The following is a 24,450-nucleotide window of genomic DNA, read 5'->3' on the forward strand; positions in this document are numbered from 1 at the left end:
ACTCCAAGCCTTTCACCTGGACTCCAGCAAAAGCTTCACTGAGCCTCCTTGGCCATCCTCCCTTCCCCACCCATCATTGTAAAGTTTATTTTGCCAGAATATTTCCTTCAAATTTCCTTCCAAATGTCTAACTGCTGAAGAACTTGGTTGTCCATCAATTAAACCTAGATTTTCAAAATGGCATCAGAGGGTCTTTATACATTACCCTTTTTCTGCATCCTCACCTCTCCCACTTCCCAGCTCAGTCCCTCTGCACTGACATCACCCTTGGCCTTTGCCTCGCTCCATTTTGAACACTTTTCCTTCAAGGCCTGGCTCAAAATTGGTCTTGGATCCTCTGCAAATCTCCAAGCCCACCAAGATGCTCAGTAAACAATGGTCCCCTTCTCCTCTCCAAAAAGCCTCAATAAACTGCACCCTACCTCCATCTGCTTCTTCCAGTGTGCTCATTTGCAATTGGTATTCAAACACTTCTATCAGTGGTCACTTACTAATAGGTGGTTTTAAGTCTGTTCTTTCAAGCTATGCCTGTATGCTATGAAGGCACCTTATTGCATATTTCTTGTACACCTTCATGTGTATCCTGCCCCATCCTCCCAGGGTCAAGGCTGGTGGGGCTTGACACTTCATGGGCACTGGGGCCAGACTGGAGGGCACTTATGAACTGAGGACAAGAGGCCTAGGGTCAGGCTCAGTGGTCAGACCCTGGAGAGAGCCTTCAGAAAAAGATCACCCGGAGCCCCAAACAACTCCTTCTGTCTGCCCACTCGCCTGTCTGGGAGGCTCCCCTGTACTGGAAGGGGAAACTGCCCTTCAGTACTGGGAGAAGTTTCGGGAGATGCTGAGACCTCTGGCCAGTGAACATGAACAGAACCTCCTCAGAGAAGCCCTGCCCCATCCCAGGCCCGGGACCCCCGCCCTGCTCCCCAGGATCCAGGGACGATTTTTGGCCTGTAGGTCCCGGAGAAGTTGCCTCTGGTCCCCGCCCTGCAAACCCAGTCAGACGGCGGGCCTTGGCTTTTTTCAGCACCGAGGCGCGGACAGCTCCCGGGCGGGCGCTGAGGGGAGGAGGCGCGGCGAGCGGCGGCCGGGGAGGGCAGACGCTGCTGGCGGGCGGGGCACGGAGCCTGGAGGCCCTCCCCCGGGGCGGCGCCCACCCGAGCCCGACGCCACTGAGCCCCAGGACAGGCAGAGACGCAGAGAGCCGAGACGCAGGTGGTTCCCATCAGGGTCCACTGCTGAAAGATGCCGGTCCGCAGGGGCCACGTCGCGCCCCAAAACACTTACCTGGACACCATCATCCGCAAGTTCGAGGGACAGAGTGAGTGTGTGTGTTGGGGTGGGGGCAGGAGGATCTGGACTCTTGGTTCTGTGGCAGGAGGGGCCAGACCCCTTTACTAACTTTTGATGGGACAGGAGGGGGTTATGGGGCCGGATTCTGAATGCAAAATCCTCTGAAGTCCTCAACACCTTCTCCATGCTGTCCTCTCTTCTGGAAAACGAGGGGTGGAACGCAGCTCCACTTTTCCCCGCAGAGCATTTTTCTTGGCGCCCCAGGGCCTTCTAGTCACTGACTGGCTTTCCCCTGGTGATCACCACCCCTCATTCCCAAGGTTTCCTTTTCCCCGCAGTAGACCTGGCTACTCTGCTTTTCCCAGGTCTGACCCCCAACGAATCACATCATTGTTCCCTGGTCCCCTCTTCACTGTTTCCAGAAGGCCTTGGACTTTCCTCCAACCTCATTGACCTCTGCTGCCATGGGCTTCCTGCAATCCCCAAGCCTAACCTCCTTTCCCCCATGTACCTGGTCACCTATCCCCCCACCTCCTTCACCCCCCTCATTATTCTCAGAAGAATCACCCAGATTCTTTTTTCTCCATTATCCCCCAACCTGATCTCCCCATCTCTCCTTCTGGTTCCTGCCCTACTCTGGCATCTAAATGCCCCTCCCTGCGGCCATCAGTCCCCGTAATCTTTTCCTCTCTACTGCCCAATCCTGGCTGCCAAGGTCTTCCTAACTCTCACCTCCTAACCCAGGTCGTAAGTTCCTGATTGCCAATGCTCAGATGGAGAACTGCGCCATCATTTACTGCAACGACGGCTTCTGTGAACTCTTCGGCTACTCCCGAGTGGAGGTGATGCAGAGACCATGCACCTGCGATTTCCTCACAGGCCCCAACACCCCAAGCAGCGCTGTGTCCCGCCTGGCTCAAGCCCTGCTGGGGGCTGAGGAGTGCAAGGTGGACATCCTCTACTACCGCAAAGATGGTGAGATGCAATCGGGCCAGGGACTCTGAAGGGCAGATTTGGCTCCTCTCTTGTCCAGACAGGGTGGCCTCTGGGAGGGCACTGACCTAGGGACCAAAGGGCCTGGATGAATCCTCTCTCCTCTCTGGTAGGGAGAAGCAATGGGCATTGAATGCTATGTCTTCGGAGATCCTTTTCACCAGCTAAGCCAAGAACTAGACCTGTCCTGGGGCAGAGCCTCCTGCTCCACAACCCTCCCCCTTGCTCCTGGTCTCCTGGCTATCCACTCTGTCACTGTCAGCCCCAGCTGTCAGGAAGCTGGGACAGAAATTAACCCTCCCTCATCTCCATCTGCTCTGGGGATTAATGAACCCTCAAGGCCTCTATGGCCAGGCAAGGCATGGGGGCTACTGGCTGGGAAAGAGGGGTGGGCCTGGCTTGTCCCTCTCCAGCTCTTTGGAAGGTAGGCTCTGGAGTTTGCCCCAACCAGACAACTCATCCAGATGGAGTTTGGGTAGTTACTATCACCCAGACTTACTACAAGCAAACCAGAAGCATAGGCCAGGGCTGAGGCATAGCTCAAAAGGCCAAAAGCTCAGCTGCTTTGAAATCCTCCTCCCAGGGTCACAGATTCCCCAATGGATGTGGGGAACAAGTAGTGGATAGGAACTAGGATCAGAGTAGAAAGTCTTGGAAACCACCAAGATCAATGACCCTCAATCTGGTTCTTCATCAGGATTACCTGGGGCATGTTTTCCAAAACATATCTTCCCTAGAGAGGCTGACTCAGAAGGTATAAGATGAGTCCAGGCGGGTGTATTTGGAAAAATCTCCCCCGTGGTTCTGATATTCTGCCACACTTAGGAGCCACTGATTTAGATAAGTTATTTCTTTTTAAAGATATGCAAGGAACTTTCTCAATATCCCACCTCAGGTTGAATCCCCAAACTCTGGATCCCTCCCTCTGAGATGTCTGTTCTGAGGAATCACAATAACGGGGGGAAGGACCCCAATTCCCTCTTTGCTAGGAGACAGGACTTTTGGGGAAGGGAGCCCCACATTAAATAGGATGAAGGTCACTTGAGTATAGAAAAAGGGCGAGTGCCTTTGAATTAGGACTGAGAGGTGCTGAGAGCCCAGGTTCCAGGAGCCTGGTTGTGTAGGGGACATGAATATGTCTGTGAGCATGCATGGGTGTGTGTGTGTGTGTGTGCACGTGTGTGTGTTTGTGTGCGTGTGTGTGCACGTGTGTGTGTGTGTGTGTGTGTATGTGTTTGGGCCTCTGGGGAGCATCTTGGGTAGGTCCTGGCTGTCCTTTGTGGCTGCCACCCAAATGAGTGGGAAGTGCCGCAGAGAAGCGCAACAATTAAGGGGCCAGGAGGAACCTGGCTTAGTCTGATAGTACTCACAGGGTTAATGAAGTCAGAATATTTTTAAAAGCTGTGACCTCACCTCTTCACATCATTTCATGGAGGAGGTGACAGACAGGGGAGTGAGAAGGGTCCCAGAGGAACAGGATGGGACCGCAGGCAATGGGGGGAGGGGTAACAGGTCTTCCTCTCCTTGACCTCAGAGCTCTACCTGTCTACCTGTACCCCAGGGCATGAGGGTTGATCTCAGACTTCTGGGGATGTTAGATGCCAATTCTTAGCACCCTGAGGTACCTGGGCAGAGGGCAGAGGTCAAGGCCATGCCTGGCCCCTGAGATCAGGACTCAGGTCTTCAGAACCCAGCTGAGCCCTCCAGCTATAAGAAGGGATCCTGAAAACTTAGTCCTGGAGCTTGGCCCTGGGTAAAAATGGGCCATTACCCATATATCTGATGCTCAGTAAGTTCCCATCTATCCCTACTTGTCCCTCAGTCCTTCCTTGTTCTGTTGCCCAAGACTTTCATCACTTAGATCTTCTCGAAATTGGCCTGAAACCCCCCAAAATGGAGCTTACTGGCCTGTATTATCTTCAGGAAAGGATATAGTACTCAGATTAGTTATGTGTTCACCTTACGGTCCACTCTGACCACATGGTCATGGTTTCTTTGTTGTTGTCTTGCTTTGTGCGGTACAGGTGCTTGAACCTGGGGCACTCTACCACAGAGCTACATTTTTTATTTTGAGATAGGGTCTCAATAAGTTGCTGAGACTGTCCTTGAATTTCTAATCTTCCTGTCTCAGCCACCTGAGTAGCTAGGATTATAGGCATGTGCTACCATCCCTGGCTATCATATTATTCATTTTTAAAAATCATGTTTATATACATCCTACATTTCTGCTGAGGAGCATCCTAATAATGATTTTTTTCCCCTTCTCAGGTCAATACTTCCTCTCTACCCCACCCCCTGACTCCAGGGAGGTGGGAAGGGGTCCTGGGTAGATCTCTAGCTGGTTTATTTATAATCCTCTTTTCCTCTAAAAGGGTAATCCACTTAAAATTGTCCAAGTCGAAATGGAGGGTCTGTGTTCATGTATCTCCACATGGTACAGCTGCCTAAAGTCAGCTCAGAAGCCAGGACACTAGGTAAAAATCACCCATATAGATCAAAGTGAGAGACTCCTGAGAGACCAAGGCCTTTGCTAGGGAAAGAAAAAACATAACAGACAGGAAGAGAGACGCTGCAGGACTAGAGTGGAAGAGCACCTGGAGTGAGGCAGGGGAGCACTCAGTCCCCCACCTCTGGGCACCAGCCACAGGGCCCAGCCCTGCCTGCCTTTGCCAAGACCTCTACACTGATGAGCCCAAACCAGAGTCCACTAATGCCTGAGCCAAACTAGGGGAGTCCTGTGGCTTCTCCAGTCTTCATCTCCAGATATGGAGGACAGGACAAGGTGAGGTCAGGGGCTACTATCTGCCTCCACCCTCCCTGTGTTTTCTGCATGCTCACTCATGGTACCAGGAGGGCCAAGCTGGGGTGACATGGTGCAGCTCCCTCCTAGTGGCAGCTTCTTTTTCTTCCTTTTTTTTTTGTACTGGGGATTGAGCCCAGGAGCATTTTACCGCTGAGCTATACTTCCAGTCCTATATTTTGAGACAAGGTCTTTCTAAGTTGCTTAGGGCCTCTATAAATTGCTGAGGCTGACCTTGAACCTGTGATCCTCCTGCCTCAGCCTCCTGAGTCACTGGGATTACAGGTGTGTGCCACTGCACCGGTGTAGTGGCAGCTTCTTGTAGCACCACTCCTGAGGGATCACCACAATGCTAGGTGGAGTGTGTGTAAAGAGATTGGGTGGGGCTGGGGGTGCTGCTCAGTGGTAAAGCCCTTGCCTAGCACATGTGAGGCCCTAGGTTCCATCCCAGCACGAGGAAGAAAAGGGGAGAGGGTTGGGTGAAAGATAACAAGGAGGCTGTGAAAAGGAGAGAGTGAGGGTCAGAGTGGGGGGTAGGGATTGAGCAATGAGACACTAGGGAAGAAGCACATTCTGAGAGGAGAGAAGTACAAAGAGAAGTGGAGAGTCCCAGGGGCCAAACTTACTATCCTCAGAGGGGGGAAGGTGCTGAAAGGAGCCTCAGGAAGCCCCAAGCAAGGACACCCTCTCTCCCACTTCTGGTCACCCAGATGGGACACAGGGAGAGAGAATACTCTGTATTCTAATTCTCTTAGCCTCCTGTCTGCCTACTCCAAATACAGCCAGCATGGAGGCAGGGCAAGGGGCACCAACCCTCACCACTCCCCAACCTGTACTGCTGAGGTGGGCGGGTCGTTGGTCTGTTCCTAGAATGGGTTTCCAATGATAGCTCAGATGGGTGTGTACAGTCACTAGAAGACCGGCCTCCACAGCTCCCAGCAACATAGAAAGCCTGGAGGTCCCACCCTTCTGCCCAACAAGGCCCCTTCCCTCCCCACAACCAGCCCTGATCTCTCCTGTGCCTAAGAAACAGGGGACATAGTCTAGACTCAACGGGTTGGAGGCTCACTATGCCCCAGGCTAACAAGAGCGGCTATAGCACTGTGAGCCCAGGAGTGGGTCAAGCCGGAAAGGTTGCCTCTTCTCCGTATGGATGTCTCCCCTGGGCCCAGGCAGCAGCTGGCAGATGGCTGCCTGATGCCTGGGAGCCCAGGAATCTGATCTGGGAGATTCCTGCTCCCCAGAGGAAAGTGGGAGGAGGATGGGCAGACTTAGCTGCACCCCAGTTCCGACGGCTGTGAGGAGGGCCTAGGGGAGTAAGCTCTAAATAGGGAGTCTGGGGAAGAGTGATTCCAGTGGTTCCTAAAGTAGCAGTACTCTTGCCAGCTGGCCTCAGTCCCCCTGTGTTGACAAGTATATCTTTCATTATGCAAGCAACAAACACCTTAGACAGACCCAGGCCTGCCTTCCAGGAGCACAGCTCTGCTTTCTGATTTGGTCACCCAAAGGCCCCTGTCCCTGAGGATCCTGCCTTTGGATCTGGCACCTGTCAAGAGTTTGAATTTAGGGACATAAGACCCCTGTGGCATACCTACCCACAGGCGGGGCTCTGGGGTATGTGGCATTTTAGCTGGTATTGTTTTGCCCACGTGGGGCAGTGGTGAGACCCTGGAGCAAAGAAAGGGGACAGAGACTTTGGCCAGAGGTGCAGGGGGATAACAGCTGAGTCTGGGCTGCCAAGAAGGGTTAGAGAGTGGCACTAGGGGACCTGTCCTGCCTACATGAGGCCTTCTCACTCCCTGACTCCCAAGCCACTCCCCTTTCTGCTCCCTGATCCCAGCCTCTGCCTTGGGGCCCTACCCCAGCACCCTTCTATCAGATAAACCCCTTCCCTTTTCTCTACTGTTGTGTGCTGATAGCCCAGAGGTCCCAGGTTTATGTCCCCTCCCAACCCTAGTAAATCAGTTTCTCAGAATCTCAGGCTCTCATCTGCAGAACGGGGGTCTATACCTGCCCCCTGAGGACCTCCTGAGGCCTAATGTGCCAACTGGCTCCATGCCCAGCACTTAGTGAGCTCCCAGCAATGAGTTCCTTCCGGCATCAGGGAAGAGGGCATCTTTGTGGGATGGTGATATGAGCAGAGCCCAGGGCCAGCCAGAGCTACATGGGGGTGGAACACTCCCACCTCACCTCCCCGTTTAATCCACCCCCATCTGCTCTGCTTTAATTACAGCAGAAGCAAACCTCGAGGCTAAGCCCTGAGCTGAGGGCTGTGTGTGGACTTGGACCTGATGCTACATTATCTCCTAATGAGCAGCTTAGCTGCTCTCCCCACCTCTGCCCTGTGGGTGGGGCACCTGCTGAGCAGCCTAACTCACCTTCTGCCCAGTAGTTCTGATCACTGTCCAGGCCTTTTCTCTCCAAGTGGGTGCCCTTAATTTGACCTTCACTCTGCTCCCTCCTTACCTGGGTCACTACAGAAGGGAACCCCTTTGGTGACCACCTCCTGTCCCTGCTAATGGTGTTTGCAGCCTCCAGCTTCCGCTGCCTGGTGGATGTGGTGCCAGTAAAGAACGAGGATGGAGCCGTCATCATGTTCATCCTCAACTTTGAGGACCTGGCCCAGGTCCTGGCCAAAAGCAGCAACCGCAGCCTGACCCAGCGCCTGCTGTCCCACAGCTTCCTGGGCTCTGGTGAGTGAGCAGGCTGCAGACGGCAGTAAGAGAGAGTTGGGTCACCTGTTGGAGTAGCTGGTGCCCTGGCCCTGGCTGCTCTGATCTTGACCCTGGTTTCAGGGGGATCCCATGGCAGATCGGGTGGACAGGGGCCTGGCTCCAGCAGGGGCAAGTACAGGACCGTCAGCCAGATCCCGCAGTTCACGCTCAACTTTGTGGAGTTCAACCTGGAGAAGCACCGCTCGGGCTCCACCACGGAGATTGAGATCATCGCTCCCCACAAGGTGGTGGAACGAACGCAGAACGTCACTGAGAAGGTCACCCAGGTGCGGGCCTGCTGGGTAGGGAGGGCAGGACTGTGCCAGGCCTCCAGGGTCCCCTCCCAGATCCTGGGCCTGCTCTTTTGGGCCCTTGGTTAGCAGAGAGATGTGGCTTGTCTTGCTCCCTCATGTCTGGTCTAAACCCCAGGCCTCCCAACTGCAGTTTGATTTTTTCAACCTGAAGGCCTTCTCTAAGGCCACAGCTCCTGGAGCCAGGGGAGGTTGGGGCCAGCAGGACCTATGAGAGTGCCACCCTCAAAGCCTGGAGACGCTGGGGATTGGGGAGACACAGGCTACTGGTGGGGCTGTCCAAGGCTCTGTCAATCACAGGAAAGGCAAGGTGGAGAGGGGATATATCAGGGAAATATAGAGAAGAGGAAGGAGAGATGGCAGGAGACCCCAGCCCTGTTTCTATCCCTTGCCTTTGAGATGAGAGTCACTTTCCCTCTCAACCTGCATACCACATAGAGGTGGGGTGGGACCCACACCTCCTGCTAACTTTGAGCGACTCCCAAGGGCCCATTCCTGAACATTCCCCTTCTATTGGATCCACTCCTTGCCCACCCAAGACAAATGTCCCCTGGTCCTCTGTTTCAGCTGGCCCCACTGCCCTTTCTCATATGCTTGATGACCTGACCTTTCTTGAGGGAAATGCAAATAATTTTGTTTGAGGCTTCAGTGACTAGGGTCCTGGCACTGACTCACTGTGTGACCTTGCCCATGGGACACACCTGCCTTCTGAGCCTTGGGGTTCTAAACGGTCTCTGAGGATCCATTTGGCATTAACTAGTGGCAGTCCAGGAAGCAGAAAAAGCTGTCAGCCATATAGAGGGGCCTAAGACAAGGCTGAACAGGGGGGTGCAGAGCTTCCCTGGGGCTGTTTCCATGAAGGAGAAGATTCCCCTTTTCATTTAATGTGCAGGCAGTATTGGAACTGAGTATGAAGGAGACCCCTCAGACCCTCACAGAGCTCAGGGACCCTGAGGAAGGAGGGAGTCCAGACTGGAGGACTGGGACCTCTGAGATCAGATAGAGTGGCCCAATGACCTGACCCTGGGAAGCTCCCTAGCTGCTCATACCAGGGCCTCTTAGGTTGATGCTGCTGGTGGTGGCTGTCCTGATGGGGGACTGTCATATTGAAAAGTTGTCTGTGAAGATGGATAGACCCAGCTAAGGCCCATGGCATCTGCTCCTGTCTTGCTTCCTGCCCCTGCCCCTCTTGGCTTCACTAGCCCCCTAACCCCATGTGCACTTTAAGGCCATGAGAGGTGCTTGACAGACTTCAGAGGAGGGGGCTGACAAAGTCCAGAACAGGGAAGTCACACTGACCTCAACCAGAACCCAGACTACAGGGCCGCAATCTCATGCCAGTGTCCTTATATCCTGAGGGCCATGGAGATCCAAAGGATCCTGAGCTGGGCGGGCTTTGCCCTGGAAGGGCCCTCACACTGACTTCAGAGACAGTGGGAGACGAGAGGGGTCAGTGGCTCCCATGTCTGCAGCCCTAAGGAGCTGAGAGGCCTGACATTTTCCTCTCTGCAGACTTGGGTCCCACTCCCAGTTCCGGCTGCCTTCCTCTCATTCCCTACTGAGGCAGGACTGGGGAAGGGCCTACAGAGGGAAGCAGCTTTGATGCCCTGTGGCCTGCAGCTCCCAGTCAGAGTCTGAGCTGCCAGTGCTCATTTGTAGTTGAGATCCCATGTGGACCACATGCTGGGACCCAGGGATAAACAGGCTGGGCGAGGGAAAGCAGGCTGGCCCAGCTTATACTTCAGTGGACGGTGACCACGTGGTCAAGGCTGCATACAGGGGCAGGAAAATGTAAAGAGGGTCCAAGTCTATTTGGGGTCAGAGAGGGCTCCCTGGGAAAGTGAAATACGAGCAAGGCCTGAAGACTGGGCAGGAGGCCACTACAGAACAGGGAGGCTGTGACCCCCACTGCAGGGTTTGTATGTTAGATCAGGAACCTTCTGGTGGAAACTAGCCCTTTGCTGGGTCTTCTTTCTTGTGATCCTATCTGCTAACTGATCTGATCTGCAAGGTTAAAACCTAACATTGCAGATTTTCTTAAACCAGAACCATCTACCAGAAACCCAACTGGTTGGGGAGGGGAATGAAGGGGACCCCCCCCCCCCAAGGATCCATCCTTGTTGGAGAACTGTCTTGGATAGGATGAGGGAGCAGGAGAGTGGAGGGGGAATGACTGCTAAGTGGAGTATACCATCCACATGCAAACAGATGCATCTTATTTAATCATCTGGGCAGTTGTGTTTATCCCATTTTACAGATGGGGATACTGAGCCACCAAAGTTCAAAAACTTGCCTTATGGCACAGATATAGAAATTGTCAGACCTGGAATTCAACCTTGGAGTTCTGACGTTAAAACCCATGCCCTTCCTAATGCCCCAGCTATGTCATTTGGGGCAGCCTGGCATCTTGGGCCCAGACCTAAGTGACTCTCTGTTGCTCACGGTGTTGGAGTCAGGGGTAGGTCAGACAAAAGGGAATGCTTTTCTGCTGAGTGTTGTGATCATTCTGCTGGATATGTGTGAAGCAGCTGGGGATCCCTGGAACCCAGGATCTGTTGAGGGTCCAGATTGGCTACCCCACCCCAAATTTGGCTTTTTTCTGTGGTAGCCACTGAGAGTTGGTTCCAGGGAGGGTCCAGGATCCTCAAGACTGAAAAGTCTATTCTGGGGGTGACCTGCTCCCTCTAGAAATCCCAAACATAGAATCCTTCCAAGCCTACCAGAGAGGAGTGGCCCACCAAACTATCCCCTCAGGCTAGACTCTTCTCTGGAACATGCCCAGAAGATCCTGGTCCTGTCCCCACCTACTCCTGGATGATCTCTTTCTGAGGGAGTTTGTGAGCTTCAAAGCTGGGTCGCCATGAGACAGCTGCCCCCCACCTTCTGCGACCCACCTCTTCTATCTGCACTTCTTCCTGACACATCTGTCTCCTTAAAGAACTTGCCTCCTCATATGCTTGTCACCCATACCCCTCCCATGCCTCCTTCCTAGGCCTCCCCACAAGATCTGTCTCACCAACAGTGCTGTCCCCACTGACCACCCATGATCCCCACCCCCAGGTCCTGTCTCTGGGTGCAGATGTGCTGCCAGAGTACAAGCTGCAGGCGCCACGTGTCCACCGCGGGACCATCCTGCACTACAGCCCCTTCAAGGCCGTGTGGGACTGGCTCATCCTGCTGCTGGTCATCTACACTGCCGTCTTCACACCTTACTCAGCCGCCTTCCTGCTCAGCGACCAAGATGAGTCACAGCGCGGTGCCTGCGGCTACACCTGCAGTCCACTCACCATGGTGGACCTCATAGTGGACATCATGTTTGTCGTGGACATTATCATCAACTTCCGTACCACCTATGTCAACACCAATGACGAGGTGGTCAGCCACCCCCGACGCATCGCCGTCCATTACTTCAAGGGCTGGTTCCTCATTGACATGGTGGCTGCCATCCCCTTTGACCTGCTCATTTTCCGCACTGGCTCTGATGAGGTGAGCAAACCCCATCCAGGCCAGCAGCCATGGCTGTTCCCTATACCCCAGCCCCAGAGCCTCCCAGACTCAGAGACCTGGGTGCAGAGAGCTCCTGGCACTGGGCATCTTTGCCAAAACAAGGGGCAATAGAAAGAGGGCTTGGACGTCTGCCAGCATCTCCTTCCCTGCTCCAGCATTCTGCCCTCTGGGACCAGGAATGGGCTCCTATAGTCCCAGCCTCCCACTGCTTTCTAACCCACACCCTCCCTAGTCAGAAAGGGAAGCTATAGGCCACACCCCCAATGCAGCCTCACCGGGTCCTGGCCCCCAGCCCCTCATCTGTGCCTACTCTTCTTCCCATGGGCGACATGAGAGCATTTTCACGCTCTCATAGCTTCAAGTCCCACTTGGTCCTCCCGCCCCATCTTCTCAAGATCAACTTTCCCCTCAAATCCACTCTACCTTCTGGGTTCCAGTCACCCCCATCCCTCCCTGGCAACCACCCCAGCACTGTCCTACCCTGCCCCCAGCAAATCATCCCCAAGTCCTCTCCCCTCCTCTCCACCCCAATGCCCCTACTTACATTGAGTGGCCTTCTTCCCCAACCTCCCTCCCCTCCACACCGTAGCGAAAAGAAGGTCCAGATTACTTACCTGACCTGTCACTTCCCTCAAACCATCAATGGCTCCCAAAACCTACAGAATAGAAGGCAAGTTCTTTGTGGACCCTGAGGTCCACAGGAGCAGCCCTGCTTATCTTCCCAGGCTCCTCTCTCACTGACCCGCCATCTCTCACTCTGCACTCCAGGCTGTCACACCATTCTTGGTTTCCCACGTGGGCTGTGCCACTTCACACCTCCATGTCTCTGCCTGTGTTGCCCCCTATGCCAGGAGTGACCTTTCCTTCTCCCTCCTGTCTCCCTGAAGACCCAGCCCTGTCTCTCAAAACTCGCTCTTGTGTTACCTCCTCTATGAAGCCTCCCCTGACCTGCCCTGCAGATTTGACCTCCCCTTCCTCCTTGCTCCCATTTGATTTCTCTCCTAGCAACCAGAACACTGTTTTGTGCCCCAGGCTGAGAGCTCCTTAAGGTCCCATGCTAGATTCCATTGCCAAGTGCCTGATCTAGAGCAGGCCAGAGTGTGTCCTTTCAAGTGCTAACCTCCCAGCCTTGTGGACCTTTCTCTGCCCTCCAGACCACGACCCTGATTGGGCTACTGAAGACAGCACGGCTTCTGCGGCTGGTGCGTGTAGCACGGAAGCTGGACCGCTACTCGGAGTATGGGGCGGCTGTGCTCTTCCTGCTCATGTGCACCTTTGCACTCATCGCGCACTGGCTGGCCTGCATCTGGTATGCCATCGGCAATGTGGAGCGACCCTACCTGGAGCCCAAGATCGGCTGGCTGGACAGCCTGGGTGCTCAGCTTGGCAAGCACTATAATGGCAGCGACCCAGCTTCAGGCCCCTCAGTGCAGGACAAGTATGTCACGGCCCTCTACTTCACCTTCAGCAGCCTCACCAGTGTGGGCTTCGGCAATGTCTCACCCAACACCAACTCTGAGAAGGTCTTCTCTATCTGCGTCATGCTCATCGGCTGTGAGTGCGTCTTTGCGCTATGGGTCTTTCCCGTGAAATTCTGTTCTTGGTTTTGAAAGAGACACAACATTACAGTAATATGTAGTAATAGTAATAATGCATGCTATACACTGATTCTGAGTGTGCAGCATATGAATTTTTGCATATGTATACACCAGTTATACACCTGCACAGCCATTGCCATAGGCAGGCACCAGGATTATCATTTGCAGGCCTCAGTGCAAAACGAAAACTTCTAAGTTAAAAAGTTGTTAAGAATTTTGAGATGATGTCAGCATAGCAGTAAACCTGCCATGCTGGCTAGGCCCTGTGGGATTGGTGAGCTTCATTCCCATGAAGCAAGCCCCTGCCAACCTCTTTTTTTTTTTTTTGAGAATTTTAATATTTATTTTTTAGTTTTCGGCGGACACAACATCTTCGTTTTGTATGTAGTGCTGAGGATCGAACCCGGGCCGCACGCATGCCAGGCGAGCGCGCTACCGCTTGAGCCACATCCCCAGCCCCCCAACCTCTCCTTTAAGTGCTTTACAGAAGCCCATACTTCATTCCTTGTGAGCCCAGTTTACAGAGCAGGAACCAATGGTCTTAATTTGCCAGGAGGCATAGAACCAGGAAGTCGCTGAGCCCCAGTGAGGCCCAGGTGGTGGGCTCCAAGGCTGTGTTGCTCTCTGTTCCTGCACCCAGCTACCTTCCTCCCAAAACACGTGGTTTAGGAACTTGAGACGCACTGTGGAATTTTACACATAGATTAAGTTGTCATGTTCAGAGTATTTAGAGACGTGAAAGCCCAGAAAAACAAAAACAAGAAGAAAAAAAAAAGTGAAAACAAGAGACCAAGAGTTTTCCCTTCATTATGTTTACACCTTGAAGGAGAAAACAAATCTGAACTTAAAAAAAAAAAAAAAATCATTGCCCTAGTTCTTTCTTCAAAGGAGTTTGGCCTGGGAAGAGCAGAGGGCAGAGGGCAGGAAGCACCGCAGTCTTCGTTCCCTATGTTCTCAGGCGTTGGCTCAGGCTCTTCTGACTTGGCTTTGTCCAGCCCTGTCCCCTATAGGGCTGCCTGGGAGAGGGAGGCCTGGGGTGGCGTGGTCCAGTGACCACGCTCACTCCGTACCCTGGGCCGGCCCCCGCCCTCAGCTCTCATGTATGCCAGCATTTTTGGCAACGTGTCGGCGATCATCCAGCGCCTGTACTCGGGCACCGCGCGCTACCATACGCAGATGTTGCGCGTCAAGGAATTCATCCGCTTCCACCAGATCCCCAACCCTCTGCGGCAGCGCCTTGAAGAGTACTTCCAGCACGCCTGGTCCTACACCAACGGCATCGACATGAACGCGGTGAGCCCCGCGCCCTGGAGAGGCGGGGCGGGCCATCAGTTCTGGCTATTGCCCCAGGGCAGGTCAAGGTCCCGCGGACCCATGGTTCCCCGGAGCTCTGCCCACCCGTCCCCCAGCCCCACCCGCGCCCCACTGGAGTCTCCCGCCCACCCCACAGGTACTGAAAGGCTTCCCCGAGTGCCTGCAGGCCGACATCTGCCTGCACCTGCACCGCGCGCTGCTGCAGCACTGCCCCGCCTTCCGCGGCGCCAGCAAAGGCTGCCTGCGCGCCCTCGCTGTCAAGTTCAAGACCGCGCATGCGCCTCCCGGGGACACTCTGGTACACCTCGGCGACGTGCTTTCCACACTCTACTTCATCTCTCGCGGCTCCATCGAGATCCTGCGTGACGACATGGTGGTGGCCATTCTAGGTGAGCCAGGCAGAATGGACTAGGCCTGTGAGGAGGGTGGAAACTGGAGATGCCCTACTTAGGCCATCATCTTCTTAATGAGGAACGTGGCACCTTTTATTGATCAGCTATGCGCCCAGCATGCTTCTAGAAAGCTTTATACCCAGCTCCCAGGATCCTTAACGCAATCCCCCTGCCATTTGCCCCATTTTTCTTGATAGAGAAGTTGAGGCTCAGAGAGGTCATGCTAGTCATTGGTCACACAGGGATTCTAGGACTTGGTCTGACTCAGAAGTCCAGGCAGGTTCCCTCCTACCTTACACTCTTGAGTTCAGGATGACAAGCCAGGGGTCAGTCTTGTTTGGAGGGAGGTGACTTGATGGGCACCACAGTTTCATTCAGTGCCCTGCAGAAATAGCTGGATACTTTGGAGGAGCCTTATGAACACTGGGAAGGGGGACAGACATAGGTTTCAAGTAGCCTCTGCCACTTACCTGCTGTGGGAACTGGGGTAAGTCATTTTACCTCTCTGAGCATCACAGGTTCCTCTCTTGATGCCCACTTTTCATGCCTTCCCTATGGATTTCACTCTAAGTCTCTAACTCCAACTCCAGTTTGGTCCTCTTTTGTCTCTATGGCCTGGCTTTCTTCCAACCCCTCTGGACCAGCCTCCTCCACCCCATCCCCAGGGCTCCTCTGCACAGTCCTCTCCTCCAGCCTGCCATCATTTGTTGCCACCAAGCACTGATATTCTGTTTTCTTCTCCTCACCCTACACTCTCACCTGGGCCAGCTCCTTGCTGTCTAAGCCACAGCTTAGACCTGTGTCACAAGGACTCCCATAGCTCTATCCCAGTCCCAATCTCTCCTTGCCCTATAATATTCCATTCCTTCCTGGGCATGACCTCCATAATATTCAGATAAGAAGACCAAACTCTATATATCCCCACCTGAAACCATCTTGTTCCCCCAAGAGCAGCTCCTTCAACATGGTTTCCCTATCAATGTGAACCCTCCACCCATTGCCCAGGGTACAGTCAAGTAGGCAAGCATCCTGCCCTCTTTCCAGTCCCCCTGCCTATCTTCCAGTTAGTCACAGAGCCTTCTCTGTTCTGCTTTTGGGACCTCTCCCATACCTGTCTCCTGCTTGGGTCTGACCTCATGTCATTCCCAGGCAGGTGTGTCAGGAGCTCCTGCCCTGTGGCCTTGTGTCTGGCCTACCCCCATTCTCTCTCTTCCTCCTTCCACCAATGACACATCTGCATATACTCCTCTTCTTCTCATCCTTCAGTGGTTCCGCACGGCTCGTGGGATAAATGTAAACCTCTGTGCATGACATGCATAGTTCCACCCAATCTGATTACTCCAGTCTTGCCACTCTTCCCTGGTACTTCATGCCCTAACCATAAAACGGCTTCCCATTCTCTGAATCTGTCATCTCTGTCACACCTCTGTGCCTTTGTATATGTTGCCACTCTGCTTGCAGTGCCCACCCCATGCCTGTCTGGCAGAACCCAGTCATCCCTCAAGGATGGGCTCAATTGTGAGCTCCTCTATGAAACTTTCCCTCACTCCCAGCCTACCTTACAAGTGCCACCCACATTGGAGGGATAATTATTTTTAATAATTAAGAAGCTAGTCCAATTTAAGTTTCAGTTAGAGGCATAAAATTTTTCATTTTGTCCTGAGTAGAAATAGACATTAAATCATAATCCTTCATCTACTAGAAAACCAGCTCATCATCACACTGCCCAGATTTCAAGCTTCAGGGTTTCATGTGTGATCCTTGGTGAGCCCGTTTCCTCTCTAGGCCTCAGTTCCCTCCTCTGTGACCTTTGATCCTGTTCTCTTGGAGGGACATGCCCAGCCTCTCTTCATCCCTCTGCCTGTGCTAAACCGTTAGCACCCTTTGTGCATGGGTCACTAGGCTGAGGGGGCTGGACTTTCCCAGGGAGGTTGGAGAGAAAGCAATAATGATCCATGGCACCTGAGGCCCTGGCCTCTCTGTGCTGTGTGACAACATGCTGTTTCTGGCTGCTTAGTCCTTGATTCTCTTGGAATTTCACTTCCTCTGTAACCCCTCCACTGCCCCAACCATCCTTGGTGGAAGACCCCTCCCTCCTCCATGACCACATAGCTCTTGATTCTCCCCTATTTGAAGGCTCCACAGATCATTCTGTAAAATCATTGACTGTTTATGTGCCTGTCTTATGGGAATTTGGGGGCTTCCTTGTGGGAGAGAGAGCCTCTTATTCATGTTTACATCCCATAGCTCTTATAGCGCCTGGCACCCAAAGGGCCTAATACCCTGGCCACCAACCCTCAGCATCCACCAAATGCCCACTCTGTGACCTCCAACTCCAGCACCTTGCATTTTCCTGTCTAGTGCTTCTGGCCTTTTGGGGCACTTCCTCAAGCATCTGTTTCTCTGAACAACCCAGTAAAGTAGGCAATGCCGAGATGGTGATGCCCATTTTAGAGATGAAGACAGTGGGGTCCAGAGAGGGGAAATGACTTCTCCAGGCTCCCTCTGCCAGGACCTTGCTGATTCCCTGGCCTCAGAGTGGGGAATGAAAACACTTGAACAGAAGCCTTAGGGGAGCCTTGAGGGAGCAGGAAGCTCCTGGCCTGAGTCCCCTGTGCCTTGCTCCATAAGACGGGCAGATTGCAGGGAGCAGGAGGAGGTTGGGCAGGGAGGCTTTAATGTCCCTTACTGCCCAGTGTCTCCTAAGCAGGAGTTAGGGTAGTGTCAAGAGCATGAACAAAAGCAGGGAGTCTGAGGAAGGGAGAGTTATTCTGAGGGGACTGAAGACATCAATGTACCCATATGCCTAGGGCAGGAGCAGCTCTTAAGGGATCTTTGTAGGATTCAGAAGACAGGGGCAGGGGATACCCTCCTGTCCATCCTCCTCTCCCCAGACAGCCAACACATCTAGCCCTGTCCCCAGATCTTGATCCTAAGCACCAGACCCCATCCTGGCAGGATCCATGAGGTGATGGTGGGGGCAGGTCATGGTCACGGGGAAACCAGGCCCTGGAGGGAATACCACCCCTCTGACTGGCAGGGAAGAACGATATCTTTGGGGAGCCCATCAGCCTCCACGCCCGACCAGGCAAGTCCAGTGCAGATGTGCGGGCCCTGACCTACTGCGACTTACACAAGATCCAGCGGACAGACCTGCTGGAGGTGCTGGACATGTACCCTGCCTTTGCGGACAGCTTCTGGAGTAAGCTGGAGGTCACCTTCAACCTGCGGGACGTGAGTCTGGGCCAGTGGGCCAGGGTGGGTGGCAGCTCTTGGCCAACTGGTAATAGGTAATATCCACACCTGAGGGCATGGCCTGCCTGGCTTCAGGGACCCATCCAACTACTGCCTTTCCTTCCAGTCCCATCCCGCATCCTTTTCCAAAATATCTTTGTGCCTGCCATGACCAGTGATAGCTGCCATTTATTGAGCAGTGACTGGGTGGGAAACGCTGGGCTTCTTTTACATTATCATACTTAGTTCCATCCTTGCATGTGATATTATTTTTAATCCCCATTTTCAGATGAGGAAACTGAAGGTTAGAGAAGATAAATAAATTGGCCAAAGCCATACAGCTAGTAAATGGCAGAACCAAAATGTGAATTCAAAGTTTGAAAAAAAAAAAAAAACCAAAGTTTGTCTGACTCCAAAGCCCAGGCTTTCCTATCACCAGGCTGAGCAGGAGGGGTCTGCTATCCAGAGGGCTCATGGTGCCAGGCATGGGGGTGTGAAGAATTGGTAAAGCTGTCCTTCCTCTCAAGTTTATCATTCAGTGGAAAAGGTAGTTTGTAGCAACTCAGGAAAAATAAAAGAGACACCCGGATGAATAACTAAAGAAGCCATGATTTGTGTACTTGACAGATCAAATTTCTGTGGAACTCCAGCTTGCCAAGGAGTGGTGGAGGCACTAGAGTGTCTGGAAGTGCCCAGAAAGGCGTCATGGAGGAAGGGAGCTTGGAATCAGCTAGTGGAGAGGGGAGGGATGGTGAGGCTGCAGGGGCACGGTGGCTGAGGCTAGGCACTGAGCCTGGGCACCTCCTTTTCCCTGTCATCCACCAAACCCTCAGCCTTAGGAGAAGGCTCTGGTGGCCCAGGCCCTTTACCCAGGTTATGGAGGGTGACATTAAGGTGGGTTTTCTTGCTGATGATGGAGGGATGTGGTCTCTGTGTCCTGGGTCATCTGTAACCCCAAGGTGCCCCCAAGTCTCATGGTGCCAAGAGGAAAGCAGTCAAAGATGCTGATCTGGAGTTGATTGGGGGTTCCAACCTGGTCGCCTAGAGAGAACTCTCCACTGGTTCATGCTGAGGGAGGGAGCACAGGGCATTTGGGAAAGGGGGACTGGAGGAGCTTTTTTGCCTCCACTCCCAAATCCCAAGACCTCCCCCGACCTGCCCTTCACCACACACACACACACACACACACACACACACACACACACACAGGAGAGCCTGCAAGAAGCTGCCCAGAGCTTTTCTGGTGTGCCAGCCACCTGACACCACTTTCTCACCTGGCTGTGACAAGGGCTACAGAGGAGGAGCAGGGACAGGGAGAAACAAAGAGGCCCATCCCAGCTTTGGTCCCTGTTACTTGATGCTCTTGTTCCCTACAAGGCAGATGGGGGTTTCCAGTCATCACCCCAACAGGGTCCGGGCAGCCAAGACCACCAAGGCTTTTTCCTCAATGACAAGCAGCCAGGTGAGCACAGCCAGCCCATTCCTGGAGCCCCCCACCCCAGTTTCCTTTCCATTCTCATGGCCTTTTATCCCCTGGGGAAAGGCCTCCTCAGCACCTCGGTGAGTGGGGACCTCCCTAGGATCAGGAATAGTGGCTTTTGTCCCAATTTTCCCCTTGTGTCCCCACCTTGATGATCTACACCCTCAGAGCCTAAGAACAAGGGCTCTCTGGTCGCTGGGTGCTCTTCCAGGGGTGGGTAATGACCAAGAACCCTTGGGTTCCACACCAAGGTTCTAGGGGACCCCCTTGACTGAGCTCCAAGGGCAATGAGACCAAGTCTAGAAATTCCCACCTTGGCAGCCCCAGATTCCTTCCCAGGGCTACAGTCCCCTGAGTCCTGAAAACCAGACTTTCATATGGGTAGGACCTTATGCCCCAAGGCACCCAGGTAAGGAGAGCCACTCCCCACCCTGTGTTTCCATGACAGGTATGGGAAGAGCATGGGGTCTGCCAAGGAGAGACAGACCTATGGAACCAGCTACATAGAGCAGAGGTGTTCCTTTTCCTCCTGCAGATGCAGCCCCTGCCCTGAGCATCTCAGATGCTTCTGGCCTCTGGCCTGAATTGATGCAGCAGATTCCCCCAAGGAATAGTCCTCCAAGTCTGCAGCGGAGACCAGACTGCTGGCCTCAGGAGTTGGGCTCCAGGCTAGAGCAGCTGCAGGCCCAGATGAACAGGTCAGTGCCCTTTGCAAGGCTGGGGAGCTGCAAAGAATCTGACCAGCACAGGACTAGGAGTGGGTGCCCTCTCCTGGTGGTTCTGGGGTATTGCTGTGTGCTGGGTGGGTTTTAGAATGGGGGGCTCATTTAGAGGCAGTTTCCCTGTCCCTGTCACTAAGCACACAATTCCTTGCATGGCTTCCTCCAGCAAAACCTGGAATATGCCAGGGAAGCTTCTTAAGGAAGGGACACAACCATGTGCAGAAACAAATTCCATGAGGCCTTGGAAAAGGGACGTGGCTTCAGATGCAAGGCTATAATGGCAAGATAGTCCTGGGTTCAAATTTTAACTTGGTAATACAGGAGCAAGAGTATGGATGGGCAAGTTATTAAACACCTCTGAGCCCCAGTTTTCCCTTTCATGTAATGGGCATGATTGGAATACCCATGTCAAAACATCATTAGTAGGACTGAATGTGCTCTGTGCCTGGTCACTGGTATCATTAGGGATGAACTAAGGGAACTTGGGCAGAGTCTGTGGATCCAAATGGGGAAGTAGCTGCAGGTAGGACCCAGGGTTGCCTTTTCACTCAGGAGGAGAAGCACACAGGCTACAGAATCCAGAGATGCCCTCAGGACCTGAACTGCTCTTAAAACCCTGACTTTGACCTTGGGGCTCTGTCTGGCAGGCTGGAATCCCGCTTGTCCTCAGACCTCAATCACATCCTACAGCTGCTTCAGCAGTCCATGCCCCAGAGCCACAGCAGCTATATCCTGGAAACCCCTGCTTCCAATGACCTGGCCTTGTTTCCTGCACCCTCAGTGACTCCAAGTCCAGGTCCTGGGCTGCCGCAATGCCATCTGCCCCCTGCACAGGTGAGTGGTGAGGTCATCCCCAGGGACTTCCCTGGGGGCAGGTGCATGCCTTCCCCACCCCATGGGCCCAGTGCCTCCAGTGTTCCACAACTGCTGTGGCTTTTAACTTCAAAGTAAAAAAGCAAGGACTCTGGATGTTCTTCCAGGGTTGGGTAATGACCAAGGACCTGTCTTCCTTTACAATTTTTAGTCATGATAGCAGGGTAGCCTAGACAGGGTGGTGGCAGAGCCTCGATTGTGACCACAGACCCTATATCTGGGGCAAGGACGACAGAACCCTGGGGTGTGGGAGGAGTAGGTAAAGCTCTTGCCAGTTCCCATCCCTGGGTGGATTAACTCCCAGCCTGGTCTAGGGGCTCCTGGAGTGCCTCCTCTTTCTTGCCCCTCCCAGATGCTAGGCTATGGTGACTTAGACAAATGTACACCGGAGCACAGGAATTCCTCCTCCAGGATGCCTCACCTGGCTGTGGAAATGGACAAAACTCTGATGCCAACCTCAGGGCAGGAGCAGCCTGAGGGGCTCCTGCCACCCCTGGTCTCTCCTCTTTGTCCCCTGGAAGTACAGGGACTCATCTGTAGTTCTCGCTTCCCCTCCCTCCCTGAACACCTTGGCTCCATCCCCAAGCAGCTGGAGTTTCAGAGATATGGCTCAGATCCTGGATTTACAAGAAGTTAGGGCTGCTGAAACACAAGATGAAAGACACCACATGGGGATGGAAGGCAGGTGAGGTGAAAATTAAGAAACTTGAAGGAGGCAGACAGATCCCAAGATGGGTCTCTGAAAACCATTCTCTTAGAGTCTAATTGCGAACTACTTACCCAGGTGAGCCTAGGTGATGCAGAGGCTTTGCCCAGCCTTCCTCTGGGATACTGTGCGGACAAGCTCACCTGGTGGAGGGTGGGGGAACTTAAGTGTGGATGAAAATTATAGGACCACAAGGGATCAGTGAAGAACGAAGTTTCTGATCCTCCTTCAGAGTCTTGCTTTGGGCTGGATGATCACCTCTCAGCTCAAAACCATTCACCACTCCAAGGCTCAGCAGTAAGGCCTGAGGTTGTCAGACCTCTTCCGGAAAGCCTCCAACTGGACTGGAGGTAGAGGTGCCCTCTGTGTGAACATGGTAGGGCAGAGCTCCAGCCCTCTGCCCCTCCGCCCCTGATAGTTCCATGACAACATGTGAGTTCCCTGAAGGCAGTTGAGTATCACACAGCTAATAAAGTCTGCACATTTCATGTTGGGCCTTGTGTGTAACTTATCTAAGGGTCATTAGGTCCTTGACTGTGCTGTGGCCTATTCCAAGTTCTTCTCACAAGGAGCTGGGTAGGGGCTCACCCTCCACTGCATTCAGCATGTTGCAGACCTGAAGACGGCTTTGCTGGGCACAGACTTGGGTAAAAGGAAACAGAGGTGCTGGCCTGATGACCCCAAGGAATTTTGACAAATTAACAACTGCATAGCACTCATCCTGTGCCAGGTACCACCCTGACTGCAATGCAGGTATTAGTTCATCTATCCTCAAAACAACCCCAAGGAGTCAGCATTATTATCACCAAGTCAGAGATATAGGATAAGTAGAAGAAAGACTAAGAAACTTAGCATGAGGGGATCTTCTGGGACGATGGAATTATTCTGATCTGACACCAGTAATGTGAGTGTTCATGTTGTGAAAACAAATGGACTTCTTTGTATAAATTATACTTCAATTTAAAAAAGAAGAAAGAATCATGCCTAACACAATAGGAAAAGGAGAACATAATTTCAACCCAGATGGTCTGACTTGAGAGCATTTGCACCCGGTTTGTCAGTGAAAAGGGCTATTGTCCCCAAAGTACCTGGTCACTCAGAACACTGGCCCTCAGTTCTTTTTGCTCCAGTACTACCTAAAAATTTTTGAAAATGTGTATTCCCCCCTCCCACATTGTTGATACCTGAAACAAGTCATTGATTAAATTTAAGTAGCTGCAAAGGATATAATGTCCATTGTGTTATAAATATTTGTATACAATGTATTAATCCCCCATTTATATCAATCCACTTCTGTCCAAATAGCATAGTGATTTTAGAACCACCCCATCATCCATTTTAAAAATACAAAGTGGGGCTGGGAATATAGCTCAGTGCTTGCCTAGCTTGCCTGAGGCCCTAGGTTCAATCACCAACACCACACACACAACACAAGAATAACCATTAAAAAAATTTTTTTAACATCATTTTTCTCTTAATTTCATCCCCCAGGTATGAAATTTTTTATTATTTTTAAATTTTTTTTGAAGAATCAAAATAAGTTTTATTGTTAATTGACATGATTGCCTATGCAAAAAAAATTAGTAAAACCTTTGCAAAAGCTACCAGAACTAATAATAACATAGCAAGTTTGCTGTATAAAGTACCAATAAAGAAACATCAATTATATATCAATTGTATATCTATATACTGGTAGTGAACGACTGTACATTGAAAATTAGAAAAAAATACCATCTAAAATATGTTCTAACATATGCACTACTTAAAAATATATATGAAAAATAATGTGAAAGAAATGTACACTGGCATTTACAAAATGTTGCTAAGAGATTTAAAGATTATGTAAAGAAATGGAAAGATATACATCATTCATGTCTCTCTCTCTCTCTCTCTTTTTTTTTTTTTTGGTGTCTCCCTAGTTCTTTAATTCAGAATGCTCTCAATGCATCTTCTTCTTCTTTTTTTTTTCTCCAGGAGCTCTGTTTATTTTATTTTTTTGCATTACAATTCTTTATACCACAATTTATCATATCTCTGATTGTATATAAGGTATGTTGACACCAAATTCACATCTTCATACCCTACATGTATTTAAAAAAATATTTTTACTGTAGATGGACACAATACTTTTATTTATTTATATATTTATTTATTTATTTTATGTGGGCTAAGCGAGTGCTCTACCATTGAGCCACAAACCCGGCCCATATTTTTATTCTTCAAAGTCTATTATTTATCACCCTATCATGTTTGCAAAATAGGCCTATAAATTGAAATTTTAAAATTATTTTTTATGACTTTAATAAGGCTTTAAGAGTTACACTTATTGGTACAGTTCAAAACGATATATATATATATATATATATATATATTCAATTTTTCATAAGATATGAAATTTTATTGGGACTACATCTTTTAAAATAGGGAATTTTTACTCCAAATTGACTTCTATGGCTGAGTGAGCACATGCCTGTAATCCCTGCAACTCAGGAGGCTGAGGCAGGAGGATTGCA

At 51.8% G+C, this 24,450-nt stretch overlaps 1 protein-coding gene across 1 annotated transcript; it reads left to right on the forward strand.

Moving 5' to 3' along the window:
* The first annotated feature begins 1,245 nt into the window (after nucleotides 1–1,245).
* Nucleotides 1,246–21,868, forward strand: Kcnh6 (potassium voltage-gated channel subfamily H member 6). The gene is made up of 13 exons (XM_027946310.2): nucleotides 1,246–1,321; nucleotides 2,038–2,268; nucleotides 7,618–7,779; nucleotides 7,882–8,087; nucleotides 11,172–11,597; nucleotides 12,773–13,172; nucleotides 14,310–14,509; nucleotides 14,667–14,919; nucleotides 17,963–18,156; nucleotides 19,534–19,618; nucleotides 20,172–20,334; nucleotides 21,006–21,192; nucleotides 21,584–21,868. Exons 1-13 carry the CDS (start codon nucleotides 1,246–1,248, stop codon nucleotides 21,866–21,868), a joined length of 2,868 nt encoding a protein of 955 aa, XP_027802111.1.
* The last annotated feature ends 2,582 nt before the right edge of the window (nucleotides 21,869–24,450 follow it).

Source organism: Marmota flaviventris, chromosome 17, assembly GCF_047511675.1.
Source record: "Marmota flaviventris isolate mMarFla1 chromosome 17, mMarFla1.hap1, whole genome shotgun sequence".
NCBI classification, from domain to species: Eukaryota; Metazoa; Chordata; class Mammalia; order Rodentia; family Sciuridae; genus Marmota; species Marmota flaviventris.

Bases quoted from the DNA above. Each gene is read 5' to 3' on its own strand.
- Kcnh6 (XM_027946310.2), top strand. From the start codon at position 1,246: ATGCCGGTCCGCAGGGGCCACGTCGCGCCCCAAAACACTTACCTGGAC. The intron at 2,269-7,617 runs GTGAGATGCAAT...TGGTGTTTGCAG, and splicing joins CCTCTACTACCGCAAAGATG to CCTCCAGCTTCCGCTGCCTG. The intron at 14,510-14,666 runs GTGAGCCCCGCG...CCCACCCCACAG, and splicing joins ACGGCATCGACATGAACGCG to GTACTGAAAGGCTTCCCCGA.